The following is an 18,201-nucleotide window of genomic DNA, read 5'->3' as shown; positions in this document are numbered from 1 at the left end:
ATATATTTGAAGACTAACTGAGCGTATGGATCAACTAAAGTATGGTGGTGTTAATTCTCTTCAAGAATACCCACATAATGCCCACTTTATGTGTAACGAATTTTTAAAATTTAAATTTTTAATTTGAATGATCGCAGGGGAAAATCAACTACGTCGTCGTAGTCGCTCACGTTTTTAAGTTGAAATTTCGTTGGAAAATTAAATATTTCTGATTTTCCTTAATTAAAGTGAATTAACCTAGTGTTTTACAGTATCTACAGTCTTGTAACATCAAGAAAGTGTTCATCAATCAGTTCATACTGCACATCATCAACAATTTCTCTGAAAATCAACAGAAATTCCATTTGTTTACGTTCATGCTGTAGAAATTTTAATTAATTTACAATGGATAAAGAGACTAATACAGCAAGCAAGGATGCAGAGTCATCGAAAAATCAACCGGACTTTAGTGTCCTATTCATGAAAATGCTAGAAGATAAGAAACAAGACAATAGTAAAGATGTAAGTATAAACATCCAGTCTGGATTATTAAAATGCTATTAATTAACTTAAGATCTTCCATTCATTCCAGGTCAGAGAAGCGAGAATCAAAAATATCAATAGATATCTTAAAAGTACGCAAAATTACCGTACATTAGGCTTGATATCACTTGCTGATTTTCTCGAACTTCATACAGTCGTGTCTGCAGCATTTACAACTGAAAAAGAGTGCCAGGAATTAGAATGGATAGAGTTGATGTTACGATTTATCGACAATAAAAGTGAAGAGGCTGACAAGTGCTTCCCGATCCTCACAAAATTAATGATAATCACATCACAACATCCAGACATGCACAAAATAATTCAAGCGAAATACGTCAGTAAAATCATTGAAAGCATCACGACCAATCCAATATCAATTCCTTCATTACAATGTCTTGCTGTATGCATGAAGGAATATAATGGACCAAGTGGAATTTTCAAGAATAAAATTTATGATTATTGTGTAGCATCAGTGGACATCATGGATCCTGTAATTAACAATCTTTCTGGTAAATGCCTTCACTTGAGGCAACAAACGAGAGGTGGAAGTGTTGGCGGAGCAGCTTATAAGAAGAATTGGACAGAATATCACGAGAAACTGCTTAATACAATGGAAGAAATGTTCATTAATCTTCTCCAAACTGGCGAAAGCATCAATTCAGGCAAATCTGAACGTCTGAAGCTACCAGAAGGTGCGGAAGGCAAGAAGAATATGCCTTTAATGTACTCACATCAGGAAAGATTCATGAGATTCCAAAACATTTGCATATTCCTAAATGTCAGCTTAGTTCAGCCATTTCCGGTTGCTAAATCAATTCTACTCAACTGGATTGTCTCATTTATTGACAAAAGTACAACAACAAATCAGGCACAGATCAACAAAAAGGATGGAGATAGAATTTTGCCATTTATTCTTCATATAGAAGTTCAGAAATGTCTTTTAGGCGTTTTATCGGCAACGATGAAGGCAGTTGGACGTAATATTATAATCCATTCAAAGGACATTTGCGATGTATTCTGGAAGTCGTTGAAAAGCACAAATGTTCCATATGATGAGTTCAAGATTAGTGAGATATCGTAAGTACAAGTTTAATCCCTGGATTAATTTTAAATCTCAGGATTTATTCTAATTTATCGTTTGAATATTCAAATTTTAGAAATACGTTAAATTTGAAATCCTTATTTTTAGCTAATTCTATTAATTTATTAATCATTTCAGGTCTCTAAGATCCACAATTTACGACGTAATCACTGAATTCATGAAAATATCACCAAACAATAATTTTATCAACAAAAATATGGAAAATTTCGTTAAAGAAGCATTTTTGGACATAACACCGATCCAAAGTGAAATTCTTCTAACATTGCCAGGCGCAAGCAGTGAATCCAATAAAAAGAAGAAGAAAAATCCAGAAGTAAAGAAGACATTGTCAGGAAAAACTTTTGATAATTGCATAAAAATTCATCAACAGCTGTGCATTAAAAGTTTAAACTTCTTTAATAGTCTTTTGATATCCAATGGTGCTGGAATGAAGCCAGTTCTATTCAAAATATTAACTGATAAAGTTCTGATAGTGACTTATAAATTTTTATCAAGAGATTTGACACAACAAGATTTATATCATTCAAGTGACTGTCGCTTAGGAATTTTGGAACTAATTTACAATATTTTAATAAATCCAGCAATTCGCAATGCAACGCCATCAAGCTTCATGGTTGAACTTTTAAAGAAATTCAAGGACACTGATAAAAGTGAAAAATTAAGGAACAAATCAAATGAATTGATTAGAACTGTTGAGGCCATCCTGCATAATAGAAAAGATCCAATTCACTTCCCATCAGACCTTAAGGACTTCCGTGATTCATGGCTGTTCAATGAGAAGATCGTCAAGTCATTTAATGAAGTAAATACAGAAAGGAAAGGACACATTTTTGAAGTGGACAGCATAGATGAGACTGAGGATGTCTCGTTCTTCCAAAATATCATTTCTAGGAAAAATTCAGACAGCAGTGTGTTGATGGATGTGGATCAAGGTGAAAAAGTTGACGATAATCAAACGGAAGCAAGCAATGGAACGTCTAATGGAAAGGAACAGACACCAGAACCTGAAAGCTTAGAGGAAAGCAATTCAAATGGCAAGGATGAAGAAGAATCAAGTCCACAAACTGAAGAGAAGGAAGTGTCAAGTCCTAAAATTGTAGAAAAAGAGAAATCAATCAAAAAATCGCCAGTCACAGTCAAAAGACCGTCCGATTCACCGAAAGTTGAAGAAATTCCGGCCAAAATTGCAAAAGAGTCTGCAAAGGAACCAGAAAAAGTTGTCGTCGAGGAGAAACTTAATGGAGAGGAGGAGGATATTGTGAATTCATATTTAGCTGACTTTTGTAATGAATAAGGAAGTGAAATGTCAATAATTAATTAATATTGAATACAAAATGCATTTTATAATGAATAATACCGTAATACCTATTATGACTATAACGACCAAATATTTAAATAATTTCCACAAGACTTAGGTCTGTTGCCATAAGTTTTAGCACTGACTGAAAGCTTTCGTTCCTAACAAAAAGCTCATAAAGCTCAAATTCCTTGATAAAAGCTCTTATTTAAATCTAAATCCGATAAACATTGATTAATCCAGCATTAATCGTTCTATAGATCTTATTATAAGCTTCTTAACGGAATGTGTCAGATTCTCATCTATTTATGTACATTTTAATTCTCTTCCGGATTGAGATGTGCCTACATTTTACCTTGATGGCTGTAAATTAATTAAGTATAGCAGAATCATTCTAATTTGTGCTGTTTACCATTTATTCAAATTTAATTATATAAATGGGTATGTAATATAAATTTATTCGGCCTTCATGTTCACTCTTGTAATACATAAATCACTTAATGGCTTATTTTACTCAGAGTTCTACCAAGATCAAAATCATCAAAATTGCCATCTATTAAAGGCTTTGTTGTAACTAGACAGCTGCTGGAATTGGAACAATGTTGATGAAATGTAGGTTAATTAGTTAAATTTGGAAGAACTGAGGGCTGAATGAATCGAAGGAAGTGAAAAATTGCAAAGGATCAAAAATTATTGCATCGAAATTTAATAGCTTTTTAAAATTCAAAAGATGATAAATTTCAAAATTTGAATTTTGTTTAACGGATTTTCAAAATTCAAAATCTTTAAAATATTTTGTTTTCAAGTTCAAAATTTGAACAAAGTTTACCGGTTTTTTGAAATTCCAAACCTTTCTACCTTTCGAAGTTCAAAAATTGATCAACTTTTAATAAAAAATTTCAAAATGTTTGAATTTTTGAAATCGGTTACAAAAATTATCAAAAAATCAAAAGTTTAAACTGTCAAATATAATTCAAATTGTTTATTTCAAAAAATAACGGTCATTCTCTTCTACGACAACAATTGCCTATTCAGAGAAGTTTGGGCATGCTAGCTAAAAAATTCCTTGTTACGCTCCTGTCGACCACACATTTAATTCCATACGCAATAGGCGCCGTTAAGACACAAAGAATGTCAAGACTCAATTAATTCTGAAGGAACTAACCGTAAAACAATCCCCCAAAAATATTATTTGAAGGACTCAATTCTGACTCATTCCGCTCTAATTCACCTCCAAAATTCAATAATCATCGACCTTCTTTGACTACATTATTAATAAGAATAAGAACCACATTCACACATCATCTAATTTTCATTATATCCTATATCATCGTGTTACTTTTATTACTGAACTAAAGCTACATCATAGATTACTCATCTATTGTTTACTTTGTAACTGCCAACCTCATGTCCTAATTTTATTTTCTCCATTCTAGCTTTCCTTCTCTTACTTTTTTTTCTATCCATTGAGTCTCTCACTCTCTATTTTCTTTTTTCATTTGCACTAGTTCCTCGTAACCCCAAAAATCATCAAACTCATGAACATCGTGAACTCGTAAAAAAGAACTTGAAAGGAAAAATATACACTGACGAAAAAGTTCTTTTTGGTCTTATTAAATTGAGGTTTAATTCACATGAGATATGAATATTATTATTATAGGAAGTTTTGATTGATTTATTTTATCGAATTATGGATTATTTAACTGGAAGTTTCCAATTTTACAGGATGTTTATACATGTTTGGAAAGATTTAGGCAATTGAAATTAATCACTTTGATTATTAATTTCATTGGTTAAAGGTCTGTAAATTGCTTGAAAAATCCAAGGTTTATTTAACGAAAATTGAAAATTTGAAAATGAGGAAGTACTAGAATGCTAGAAAATTGCAAAATAAACGTACTAGAATGAAAGAAAGAGCACTAAATTTCTAGAAAATTGTACTAGCATGCAAGAAAATCCTACTTGAATGTCTAAAAATGACGATAAAATGTGCTAGAAAATCGTACTAGATTTTTAGATAATCGTACTAGAATGCAAAATAAGTTGGACTAGAATTGTTGAAAATGAAGATGAAATGTACTAGAATTTTACAAAAATTATCGAAAATTGGACTAGATTTTAAATATTGATTATGCAATTTGTACTAGATTCAGGAAAATATGCAGAAATAAGAGTAATAACTCAAAGTTAGGGGCGTAATCAAGAGCTGAATGACTTAGGGACAGTTCAATTATTAGAAAGGGCAGTTTTCCTCTTAGGAGGTAAGGAAACAGGAGCCGATTTCTTTACCTACCCGAGATATCCTACCGAATTCTATCCTATTAGCCTACCTAGGCAACCTTACTCCTCGCTTCGCCCAAAGGTACCTAGAACACGTGAAAGTGCAGGATAACCTAGGATAATCTTGTCTACCCAGATAAGGTAGAGTAGGATATCCTAGATTGAGGCTAAAAAACCGAACCTTAATCTGGTGTAGTAATTAAATGATCCTTTTGGTGACCTACTCAACGTAAATGTAACCAATTTTAATTATAGTTCATAACTCAAAATTGATACTAAGAAAGTCCTCAAAACTAGTTCAAAACAAATTTCGTGTGAATATAACTAGCTCACACAGATTGACGCTTCTAAATTGTAAAATAAACTTTCGTTATTAATTATCAAACTTATTTGCTCATTTTCTTTCATGTTCATTTCTGATAATGCTTAAAATAAACGAAGAGTACTGAGAGTATATCAGATAAATATTCTAATTTGAGTGATTTGGGTCAATAGAAGACTTTAAAGAAGAATAAACAACCAAAAAAAAAAGTTTCAAGGATTTTCGCCTTTACGTAAACTTAAAAAAATGGGAAATAAATTTTCCCAAAAAAAAGAAGAAAATTCGGCATTAGAATTTCGCATGAAAATGATAATCACGATACATAATCTAAACATAGCGAGTACGGAAAATCCTTGAGAATTTTTTTTCCTCTGCCATTTGAAGGTTCTTTTTTTGTGTGTAAGTTAGTAACAGTCAGTAAATTGCCATTGCCGTATTATGCCTTAGCAGTTGAGAGCATCCATTTAGACTCTTTTTTTGGTCGCGGAACAAAGTATTCTTCTTGTCATAATAAATCTAAATTCAGATGGCTACTTAGCACTCGTCATTAGCATTAAAAATATTTTTTTAAACGTATATATATTTATGGATGATAAATGAAGCAAGTTTGTGTTCTGTTCTGAAGGCCGTATGGATGTATGAATGATTTTGATGGTTTTCCTTTTAAGGGAAGCTGTTTTAGTTACTTATGAATGAATTTTGTTCGGATTATTTAAGATTGAAATGCACTGGAAGTTCATTTTGATGATTTTTCAATTTTTACACGCTTTTTTGATGTGTTTACTCAAAATTTTGACAATTATCTGCGTTACACGTACTGTTTTCACACTTCAGATTGTATATCTACATGATTATGTCTGTAAAATAATAAAATATCAAGGTTCTTAAATCAAATGTAATGAAAATGTCAAAAATGATCAATAATCTTACCGAAACTCAATAAATTTCTGCAATTTCGAATTCCTGAGCTTATTTTAAGCAGATCTAATAAGGTTTGAGCAGATCTTATGTAGAATACTCAGTAAATTTAATTAAATGCATTCTATGAAACAATTTGCAATTTAAATTGCCAAAAAGTAAACAAAAGGGGTCTGAAACAACTTTCGGTAAACTTAACGAATAAAATTTGAATTTCCAAAATCCGTTAAATCATTGATTGATATAATTTATCTCTACAATCATAAAATCAACTATCTAATTACTCTACATATGAAAAAATCATTAACAATTTAATTACTTCCCCATAAATACATCATTGAGTCATGTCACAATAATTCACTATGCTTGTATGTATTTGTAATATTTACAAAAAAAATCATCATCTGCCAACAGTCAGCGTGTGCTCAGCATTGCTGTGTAACGAGTAGTAATCAGAAAATTAGCAAAACAAATAGTTAAACATGCAGAGTATAATCAATTTTATTATATACAATACTGATACTGTGCATTTGCTTTTGCTTGTTTGTACGGGCAGCATATGTGTAAATATGAGAGCAAAAAAAGACTTTTTTTATTTCATTTTCCGCGTGTAGATAGCGAAAAAAGAAGAAGAGATGAAAATGCCGAGAATGTCAAGGACAAAATTGGCGTCATAATGTAAAAATAAGAAAGTAAATTGCTCAAATATTTATTAAGATAAATTGAAGATTCGGCAAGTCTTATCAGATTGTTTTTATTCAAATAACCTCATCCGCTTGCAGTCGTTCCTGCCAAAAAAATACGCGCCAATAAAAGAGTTGAATCATACAGTATTAAAGTCATTGGAAGCATCCCATAAAGACGTCTCGACAATTTCCATTGCAATTCAGTGAACTTGTTGATGTCATGTCTTTCGTTTGACTTTACTTGTATCACAATAATTTTTGAGAATTCAGACTGGATGTGCCTTTTGTATACACAATTTATTAGATTCTTTTCAATTTTTTTTTTTTCGAGGTTTTTTTGAGTTATTAATATTTATTGAAGGTCGTTGCTGTATGATTTGTCATGATAATTGAGTAAGAATGAAGGCATAGATGCCCTTGAGGATTGTAATGAGTTCTTCTACTGCTGAACGAAATTTATTTGTGGATATTTTTATCCAATTATTCAATTTTAGTTCCTAACGGTCATGTAAAATTCAAATTTTAATGCTTGTCAAATTCAGGTTTTAACGGTTTTGTAAGATTCAAGTTCAAACGGTTTTGTAAAATTCAAAATTTAACAATCTAGTAAAATTCATATTTTAACGGTTTTGCAAGATTCAAGTTCAAACGGTTTTGTAAAATTCAAATTTCAATGATTTTGAAAAATTCAATTTTAAAGCTTTTTAGCCTCCAAAAAATCATATCATTTGAGTAGCCAACCGTTAATTATGCAAGCATTTTATTTAATTCTATATACAGTCGTGACATTTCAAAATATATCCAGTAATATTTATTAATTCTACTAAAATTAATATCAATATTTATAAGTAATAGATCACGATGAATAATGATGAAATATGTTAAATTTTAAAGCTTTTTAGCCTCCAAAAAATCATATCATTTGAGTAGCAAACCGTTAATTATGCAAGCATTTTATTTAATTCTATATACAGTCGTGACATTTCAAAATATATCCAGTAATATTTATTAATTCTACTAAAATTAATATCAATATTTATAAGTAATAGATCACGATGAATAATGATGAAATATTTTTGTACACGAAACTAGCTTTTGTGACGACTTGGACTATCAAATTAACTATGCATTATCTTAAGTAGAATTAGAATCCAGCTGTCAAGGCTAGTTGAGTTCCATTTTGAGTTTTTTGGAATGCTTAATGACAAAAAAGTCAAAAATTCTAGTTTGAAGGTTAGAGTTGAAGAGTTTTGAAGACTATGGACCAAAAATAGCTAAGGTAATAGCTTTTACTGACCTAAACTCAACCTAAATTAAGTGAAATTTCCATACTCAACTCAATTCAGTCCATATTGCGCTATCGCCATATCAATATCCTTTAATTACCCCAATACTCACGATAACTGCCAACAAAATAAGTTAATTAATTTGCTAATGATTTCGCAACTCGACAACAAGCAAGGTTCAAGGTTATTATGTCACGATAATACCTTTTGTATCTACTTTATATCCAAAACTTACTTAATGAAAAGTGTTAAAAAATATAAATTCGTGAATTTTCCATGACACGATGCATGAGCAGCAATTTCCAGCTCATTGCCCTCTCTCTCTATTTCGCTGACATTCGAGTGATGAAAGACACACAAAGTGAAATGAACTGTCGTCATGTCTGGATATTGGCTTTTGCCACTGGAAAAATTTTTTGACCGAACAATGTGAATTGAGTGCGCATATAAAAAACTTTATATATATATTCTTTTTGTTCTTTTAGTGGCATTTGAAGGTGATTTCAGTCATCAGTAACGAAACGAAAAATTGTGTAAGGGAAATTTGAGAATTTTCACATGAAAAATTAAACGCTTATTGTGAATCGTCTATGATTCAAGGGTAATATTCTTTACAAGTGATTGGGTAGAGTCGAAAATTCTCTTGTTTGCAATTAATTATTTCATCATTTTTAATGAGGTGAAATGGTATTGGCTTTGAGGGTTGTGAAAGGCTTTGTCTAAGGATTGAAACGCATTTTTCAGTGATTTTGTAATTTAACGGATTTTTGAAATTTGATTTATAACGATTTTCGATGAATTTTGAACTTTGACTCGAACTTAAGCTGAATTTCTAAAAATTGATTTTTACCGGTTTTCACAATTTTGAACTTCAATCGGTTTTCAGAATTTTGAACTTCAACTGGTTTTCAAAAATTTGAATTTTGAACTTCAATCGATTGTCTAAAATGTGAATTTAAACGGTTTAAAAAATTTTGAATCTTAACGATCTTCTAAAGTTTGAATTTTGAACTTCAATCGGTTTTCAATCGATCAAAAATTTGAATTTTACTGGTTTTCAAAATTTTGAATCTCAACAATATTCAAAAATTTGAATTTTTAACTTGGATTTTGAACTTCAATCGGATTTCGAAAAGTTGAATTTAAAATTATTTTAACCATTCAAAAATAAAACGGAAGCAAAACCAAAAAACCATCCATTTCTCATCAATAATCATCAAAATCAAGTTTCAAGGCAAGAACATCTCATGCAAAAATTTTCAAGCGAAGGTGCCTAGCATGTGGGAGCAATCAATTTGTGTGTTGATGTTTTTTTTTTTATCAACATCAAGGTTATTTCATTATCACATAAAAAAATTGAATGACAGAACCAGAAAAAACATTAATCAACCAGCCAAACAAAAATTCTTTCTGAACACAAGTGATTTCACATTTTTTTTTATTTTCTGCTCTATACTTGCCAGGTTCTGTCCTTGAATATCAATATTCGCTTATCAGACAAAAAGAAGAATATTAAAACGAGAATTATGTGTGTATGTGTATTGGAAAGACCTTGACCTTGAGCGTCGTTTAACAAAAAAAATTTTTGTAGTTCTTCTTTTTATCCTCTCGTGTCTCAAATATTCCTCATTTCGACAATTGTGAGAGAACTTTTTTATCAGCGAGGTACTCAATTAAATCTCGTAATGTGTTGAAAAATTCGTTAAATAAACAAAATTTTTGAATTAAGTGCGAAAAAAAAATTATAACCTAAAAATAATTCTCAAGATTCTCTCTCATTTACTCAAGACTTGCGGACGGAACTTCAAAAAAACTGCTCTTGTCAATTGATTTACTCATGTACTTGTAGAATCTCATGGAAATACGTCAGTTTTTATATTTCATGTGACTTGACAAGAAGAAGTTTGACGCAATGTCCTTGATAAATATTTTATTTCGTAGTCTCTTCTTCTTCATGCACATACGAAGCGACATAATGGAAAATATCTGGTATAGGCCTGCTTTTTCGGTTGATTATTCTAAGACGCAGTTTATTATGTCCATGAATTTATGTTGTTCTATAATGGCCTACATGAATTTATGATTGAGTGACTCTACTAGAATATCAATTAGGGATTTTTACGTTCTGGTCAATGGAGCTTATGTATTGTTGAGGAACTTAAAGGTATGACTTCCCGAAGTCTCGGTCTTTACAAGTTCTCGAGACCAAGATCGAGTCCGAAACCGGGACCGAGACTGAGACTGTTACTGAAACCGAGACTGAGATTGAGATCAAGGTCGAGACCAAGAATCAGACTGAGACCGAGATCGGAACTGAGAATAAAACCGAGATCGAGGCCGAGACCGGGATTGAAGCCGAGATCAAGACCGAGACTACATGGGAATCTCATAAATATACACAGGGACTCGAACATGACAAGTCGGTTAATCGATCAAATTTCCGACTCTAAGCCGACGTGACTCTGACTTAGTGTCATAATCGACTGATCTCCGGCATCATTCCAGAGTCACGCAGGTCAGATGTCGATTTGTACTATTTGGTGTAGATATAATAGACGGAAGCTCGAAGAATACTGCTTTATGTTGTTGCCTACTTCAGCAGGCTTCAGAATAGGTACTGAGTCTGAGTTTGGAGACTGACTATTTTTAGGACTGAAGCAGCAAATATAGCTTTCCTAAACAGACTCAAGGACAAAACCCGCCATCCTGAACAAACTCAGACACCACCAAACATACCCAAAGTGTCTGTAATCCACAAAATGTCACAACACATTTACTAGATATCCAAAAAAGAAGAAGCCAAATCGTTCAAAGTCAACCATCAAATGTCCTCAAAAAACAAAAAAAAAAAACTCCAAAGTGGGCGCATGTAGTCAAACAATTTTCATGGGAAGTCCTTGCGACACATAAAAAGCAACAAAAAATTTCCACAAGCCCCATCAAAACTCAATAAAAAAAAAGCAGCAACATGTTTATATTGGTTTTCAAGGAAAAATCGGTCTGATGATGATACAATCTCTCTCTCTCACTCTCTCACACACTGTGAACAAGGAAGTTTACCATAGTAGAATCTATTTGCCGTACGAAGGTCAAACATTTCATTTACTTCGCGAATCAAATTTTTGCTCCCCCGAATGAACATTTTCATTTTTTTTTTTTTGTTCTGTATGTTTGATTAATTTCATGCGACCTTCAATTATATTTTTCATTTATTTTTTTGGCAATGCGCGAAGCTCAACAGAATTTTTGTGTTTTTTCGGCTCTGTCATCATTTAAACTGTCATCATAAAAATTGAGTGTTAATAAATTCCATTTACTTCCTTCTTATTATTCTTTGATTCCTCGAACATCAATCGTAGCTATCTTTATGATGTGTGTGACTGTGTCATATATATGAGGAATGAGTATTTCTGTTCCTGATTAATGTACATATACAGTTCATTTATCAATGATAAATATACAATTTTTTTTATTTCTGATAAAACAACAAAAAGCAGCGATAAACGCATGGCATTGAGAGCAAATTGATTTTTTTGTGTGCTTCCTTTTTCATTGCCAATTTGAGGGTTTTGGGGATTTTTCCGGAAGTGAAATGGTGTTGGAGTCAAGTTTTGTTGGTTTGGTCGTTGAATTGATGGCCTAATCTGAAATTCAAATTGCTCTAGGTTTGAATCAGTTTTTGACTCAAGTTTGTCTAAATTTGAATCGGTTATTGATTTAAATTGGTCTCAGGGTTTGTCTATTTTTGAATCGGTTTTGAACGAACCGGAACGAAACCGAGTCGGCTTTAACATCTGGACTTTTGACTTTTGTGTCCTCAATATTGTTTAATAACCAATTCAATCGATCAAATCGTGGAATAACTGATAACTGATTCAAATTTGAACAAATTTTCACCGTTATTTTTGAATGAAAATTATTCGATACATTTTTTCAAATTAAATTTAACCGTTACTTTTAAAATGAGTTTCTTTTCAATTTAAACTATTTTAGACGTTAATATTTGGTTCCAATTTCAATGAACATCCATACTCTGTACAAGCGCCTTCGCCAGTCCTCAACAACCACATCACATCTATTTCTTAAAAACTCTTAAATTCAACTTTTAATTAATATCAATTTTATAAAGAGAATGGCACTCACATACTCACTATTTGTTCACATTAAGAGGAATTATGGAACTAAATATTTATTCTACAAAATGAGTCACATTGTATGAGATAATAATTCCAATCTACTTCTGGTTTCATTTACTTTTTTACTTTATTTTATTATTTCAAGTCAATTATAAACACAGGAAGATGTTCAATGATAAAGAATAAATTGCGAAAAATTCTACAGATGTAGAAGCGATTTTTATCGGAAAGTAAACATTAATAAAACATTTCACGGTAGCGAAGGAAAAAAGTGTACGATGGGGGTAATTAAAAAAAGTTTTAATTTAAAGCAATTTGTGGTTAGATTCTCATTAGTTCGAGGAAATGGGAACTTTATTATTTTTATGATTTAGAGCTTTATTGTCATGGAAATTATGGAAATTTGTTAGGAAATCTAGGAATGTTTAAGGAGTTATAAATTGAATTTTTGTGATTTTGAGGTTAGATCCAAGGGCGTAGACCTACCATGACGTATAACCTACAGTTTTTGGTTATTTTTGAGGTTAGGTTCACAAATGAACCTTCGCAATTATCAATTTAACCTCAAAAATTGACGATATTTGATTTAATAGACAGATGGTCATTTTTGAGGTTAGATCCACAAATTACCTTCACAATTGTGAACCTAACCTCAAATTTGATGATTTTTGATTTATTAGATTGATAGAAAATTTTGAGGTTAAATCCAAAAATTAACTTCGCAATTGTGAACCTTACCTCAAAAATTGATACCACCGATTGATTTTATATTCCATGTTCAAAATCTATACATATCTTCAAGTCAGAATAAATCCAACGCTGATTATCCCACTTTACTAACTATTACAGATCAATTGTAATCCCCGACCTCCCGGAAATAACACCTTAAGCTTACTCTATCGATAACTACCACTTGCCAATTACAAATTCCATACATTCCATCACAAGCTGTAATTTATGATCATCTAAAAACCTTCAATCAACCTCGTGCCTATCAAAAAACGATTATGCTACTTAGATGAATAAAAAATGGAAATGACCTATTTATAGAAGTTTCTGATAAACATAACAAGACCGAGTAACATTAATAATCATCAAAAAAAAAGTAGGAAAGGTTTTTTCATTCCATCAATAACATTGATAAGGATAAACTAAATAAACAAAAAAATAAAGATTGATAAATTTTTTTACAAAAAAAACCGATGCGTACAGCACAGACTTTGTGAATTCCATCTGACGACCTTGAGAGAAATAAAAAAATATGGTACAAATAAAAATTTATTGTCTACGAGGAATTAAGTACACGAAAATAATTAATCTGTGTATTGATATTATTTTATTCCGCATAAACTATTAGGGGATGTACATTAATGACGTATAATAGTGTTGGACTAGCTAATATAAGTCAGACAATTTCAAAAAATTTCAAGTTCAATTTCAATTTTCTGCAAAAATTTAATCCAATTTCTAACGTTCATTTCAAATTCAAATGATTCAAAACCTTACAAATTGTACGGTTTTCAAATAGAAATTTTTGAATTGATAATTGGGTCATCTCGGAAATCTCGCCTACTTGATCGAATTTTTGTCAATTTATTCAAAAAGTATCAAATTAGACGTCACATATGCACATCCCCCAAAAAACGTGGAACCAGAAGTGTGTAGACACAATTCCATACGCATTGATAATAAGTTTGTGATAATTATCAAGGATTTACTGGGTGTAGTGAATTATAATTTCTAAAACATCTGCGAAAATAGGGCAGCACTTGTATTGTGAAATTCGTAAAACTTGATGTCGCACTGTTTCCAAAATTCTTATCAATGCACACATTCGACATGGCAGATACTGATTTCAAGTTATTGCCAAATGAATCGAAAAATCCTTCCTGTATACGATTTATATAATTAAATGAAATATCGAGATACTTGACTTTCGTATTGCTGACCAATAATTGATTATCAAGTTCAGTTAATCGATTATTTGGGATATAAAAATATTCAATATTCAAGAGACTGTCAAAAGAATGCGGATCAATTTTCGTTATTCGATGCCAAGACAAATCAATTTGCATGAGTTTGCTTAATCCGGTGAAAGTGCCTGCACTTATTTCTGTTAAATGTCCAACACTTATCATTAAGTATGGCAAATTTTTTAGATTTCTGAATGTTCCTGGATTCAATTTTGTTAATTGGACTTTATAGATTGTCAATCGACTCAACTTTGTTAACGGCATGAAGATGTCTGGATGGAATTCGGAGATTGGTGAGCCATAGATGTAAAGTGATGAAAGATTTCCGGAATTAAGGAACAAATTCTTATCAAGTTGATTCAGATTTTTACTTCCAATGAAGAATGTCACCATGGATGTTAGTGGTCGTAAAATTGTTGGATTCACCTCAGACATCAAATTCGCTTCTAAATTTAAAGACCACAAGTTTCCAAGTCCGATGAATGCGTTTGGGTCAATAAAGTCAATTTTGTTCTTAGCAAGTCTAAGGTACAGCAGATGTGTACATTGTTGGAAGACTCCAGCACGTAATTCAGTAATTTCATTTCCTTCCAAGTTCAAATCCTTTAAATATCCACAACCATCTAAAGTTCTCTCATTGATAGCTTTCAGTTTTGCATTATTTATCTCCAAATACCTCAAATTCTTAAATGTCTCGAAGATTTGTCTCGGAATGTAACTTACTTCTGAATTCTTAAATGTCATCACTTGGACAGTATTGTCATTATCCAATGGAAAGTGATCACCTTCAATTTTAAATTCCTCATATTCATTGAGGTAGGTTACACCGGTTGCTTCACATCCATATCCTCGATAGTCATGGTAATCATAATCGCAATAGCAATCTGATGAGGATGACAATGATATGAAATTCAATAGGAATAAAGAAAAGACGGAAATTGTTTTTCTGTGGAAAATAAATTGAAAAAAAATGGAAAATATCAATCGATAATAATTTTAATTGGTTTTTCTTCATTGTTCAGGAGTTGTCACATGAAGTTGTGAAGCTGACCTGAGAGGTTGTTATTGTTCTATTAGAGTAGTAGGAAAATACTTGAGATATTGACTGGACACCTGCCAATCGTCTGGTAAATATTTTTTTAAGGACTTGCTAGGATTATTAAAATTAGGAATACAACTGAAATTTGGAATGAATCTTGTAAGAATCGGTACTTCCTTAGTTGACTTAGTCAGAGTTCTAAGTTGACTGCAAGGTCTGTTCTTTCTTCGATAGCCTTAACGATCAATAGTGATCCAAGGTTTTCCATAGATGATGTCTAAGAATGTTTCTATATCTCATCCCAATTACCAAAAGCAAGAGCAATGCTGCATCTCTGATTTCGATTTTACCAAGTCTTGGATTTGACAAATTTTCGAAACTGAGACCAGGACAGGGATTAAAAGGAAATTCCCAAAGTCATGGCATCGAGAACTCTTATATTTGATAGCCAATTTCTTTTCCTAGTCTCGTTTGCTCGTTTCTTACTAATACTTAGAGCTTGAAGTCAATTGGGATATTATGTTGAACTACTTCGAGCCCTCCTGATACCCATGTTCAAAATCGAAGCTTAGGTTACAACAAAAGGCTTTCGACCTGACACTGTCGCTGGCTCTGTTTGATGTACAAACTATCTGTACAAACTTGTACTTGTTTGTACAAATTATCTGTTCCCACTTTAAGACCTGACATTCTTGCATCACTGTTCTGTGCCAAGTATCTTTCAAAGCTCCTAGAATCAATTAATTTATCAAATATATTAATACTTACAGGAACATTTCTCTTTGAAGTTAGAAAAACTTGTTATGAATGAAAAGTATAACTTTACGAGTATTTATATGAAAATGATAACTAAAAGTTTTACTGCTTTTGCAAATAATCACTAAAAATACAACTTCTTTAGAAATTGTAATAAGTTTTAAAAGGTTCTATTTGCCAATAATGTCATGGTTTCTGGTTTAATGAGTATCCTTTGATGTAAGATGGAATTCTACGATAGGGCAGCATCTTATCTGAATCAAACCTGAGTACCACAAGTCCATCCAACATCCGGAACTAAGTCAACAGGATTCAGGCATCTCAGACACTCATTGGCATCTCTGACAACAAGTCAGGGTCAATCAAGCTTGGAACCAGAGGAACCAGTACTACTTTAGATTAAACAGTATAATCTGAACTTATAAGGAACTTAAGTTGAATCTCGCATAACGACAGGCTCAACTTCAACCTAGCTATGAGCTTCATTTACTCTCAAGAAGCTGTCAAGCTCATTTTTCCAGCACCCAAAAATGACAAAATTTTCCCATAAATCCCACAGGAAATCACAAACAAAAGTCTTTAAATATTTATTTTATTCCATTCAACTGAAAAACATCAGCTTTTTCCTCAGGTGATTCCCATTAAATCTGTTATCATTTTGGCATACGTGTGTGTGTGTGTGTATGTGCAAATGATTTAATCAGACCAGACCGCAATGTCAGTTTGCATTACTTGTGAATATTTTTTCATTGTTTAATTTAATAATTCATTTATTATTTCATTCAGCATCGCACACAGCATTTCAATTTGATATTTTTTTCTGTAACTCGACAGCATGCTACTGACTGAAGTTTATAAGTTTAATAGCATGATTGCCTTAACATAAATATCAGACAGAGTGTAATGTATGAAAATAAAATAATTAACCGAGAATATATTTTAGAGGTGTGTACAGTTCAGCAGCATTATTCGAATGACGAGCAATCATAAGCATTCAAAATTGATGGCAAATAGCATTAATCATCAGTATAAGACATAGATCGAATTAGCATGCAATGTTATTGGTTAATTATTTAATGAAAAATTAACTTTAAGTATCTCGAGCTATGCTATTCATGGAAATAAGTGTGAATGACCTCATGTCTCAAGTCAATTTCTTGTATTTCCTTTTTTCTCTTATTACAGTCATTTTCTAATTTATTCTCTTCTTACTGTCTTTACAATTTCATTCTTTACATTCTCCCTTCTTCCATTTCATTTATCTACTCTACATAAAGTTACTTTACTTCTCTCTCCGGTAAAGTTACTGACTGATTCTTTTCTTCTATTTGTTTTTTGAAACATTGAACGATAGAATGGGTGTTTTATGCTATTTTTGACTTACTGAAGGATTGGCAAGCTTTTTATAGAAGTTCTTTTATTGACATTAAGGAGCGGTTAATGAGTTTTGAGTCTTCAGATTTTAAGGAGACTGTTTGTTGCAGTGTTGTTTGAGCTGTGTGCTGTGGCATTAGACTGCCCTCAGAATCATACCATGAATCACATATCATGTCCTAGCTACTTAAACGCAGCAATATCGACGCCTAATGGAAGCAACTTTCAATTAATATTCATAAGAGGTTTAGTGGAGTTTAAGTCGCTCGGGGAGTTTGGTTCCAATCTTCATTTACCCAAAAAGTGTGCTAATCCACAAATAAGTTTGGACAACACTGCCTTATTGTGTCAATAATGTCTGAATAAAACATCGATTCATTAATACTTACTTCACTGGCATTACTAATTAATTTTGATCCATGATCGCTCTAGTTGGCGCCTGATGCTGACGATTCATTAATGCATTGCATAATTTGGTTCTCAAGAATGTTTAAGCATTGGAATTTTGTT

The 18,201-nt window shown here is 31.9% G+C and overlaps 3 protein-coding genes across 4 annotated transcripts in view; 2 read left to right on the top strand and 1 right to left on the bottom strand.

Moving 5' to 3' along the window:
• Positions 1-18,201, top strand: part of LOC139095554 (uncharacterized) — a 132,974-nt gene that overhangs the window by 3,680 nt on the left and 111,093 nt on the right. The gene's annotated exons all lie outside the window — the stretch shown is intronic.
• Positions 223-2,980, top strand: LOC139095335 (proline-, glutamic acid- and leucine-rich protein 1-like). 2 transcript variants are annotated; one of them, XM_070646668.1, is made up of 3 exons: positions 223-501; positions 554-1,599; positions 1,742-2,980. In XM_070646668.1, the coding sequence occupies exons 1-3, from the start codon at positions 385-387 to the stop codon at positions 2,916-2,918; spliced, it is 2,340 nt and encodes a 779-aa protein (XP_070502769.1). In that variant the 5' UTR covers positions 223-384; the 3' UTR covers positions 2,919-2,980. The 2 variants fall into 2 exon arrangements, with proteins under 2 accessions (XP_070502769.1, XP_070502770.1); XM_070646669.1 differs by having other exon boundaries at positions 224-501; positions 572-1,599.
• Positions 14,256-16,251, bottom strand: LOC139095462 (leucine-rich repeat-containing protein 15-like). Its single transcript, XM_070646815.1, has 2 exons — positions 16,191-16,251; positions 14,256-15,406 (listed from the first exon to the last, which is right to left on the bottom strand). The coding sequence occupies exons 1-2, from the start codon at positions 16,249-16,251 to the stop codon at positions 14,256-14,258; spliced, it is 1,212 nt and encodes a 403-aa protein (XP_070502916.1).

This window comes from Chironomus tepperi, unplaced genomic scaffold (genome assembly GCF_022539635.2).
Source record: "Chironomus tepperi strain 1889 unplaced genomic scaffold, CSIRO-AGI_Ctep_v1 contig_364, whole genome shotgun sequence".
In the NCBI taxonomy this organism is placed as follows: domain Eukaryota; kingdom Metazoa; phylum Arthropoda; class Insecta; order Diptera; family Chironomidae; genus Chironomus; species Chironomus tepperi.
This window is presented reverse-complemented; position numbering and strand designations above follow the sequence as displayed.

Excerpts from the sequence above, each read along its gene's own strand:
- LOC139095335 (XM_070646668.1), top strand. The coding sequence starts at position 385 with ATGGATAAAGAGACTAATACAGCAAGCAAGGATGCAGAGTCATCGAAA. Across the intron at positions 502-553 it reads AACAAGACAATAGTAAAGAT|ATCTTCCATTCATTCCAGGT; the intron begins GTAAGTATAAAC and ends AATTAACTTAAG. Across the intron at positions 1,600-1,741 it reads TTCAAGATTAGTGAGATATC|GTCTCTAAGATCCACAATTT; the intron begins GTAAGTACAAGT and ends TAATCATTTCAG.
- LOC139095462 (XM_070646815.1), bottom strand. The coding sequence starts at position 16,251 with ATGTCAGGTCTTAAAGTGGGAACAGATAATTTGTACAAACAAGTACAA. Across the intron at positions 15,407-16,190 it reads AGTACAAGTTTGTACAGATA|ATTGCTATTGCGATTATGAT; the intron begins GTTTGTACATCA and ends CATCCTCATCAG.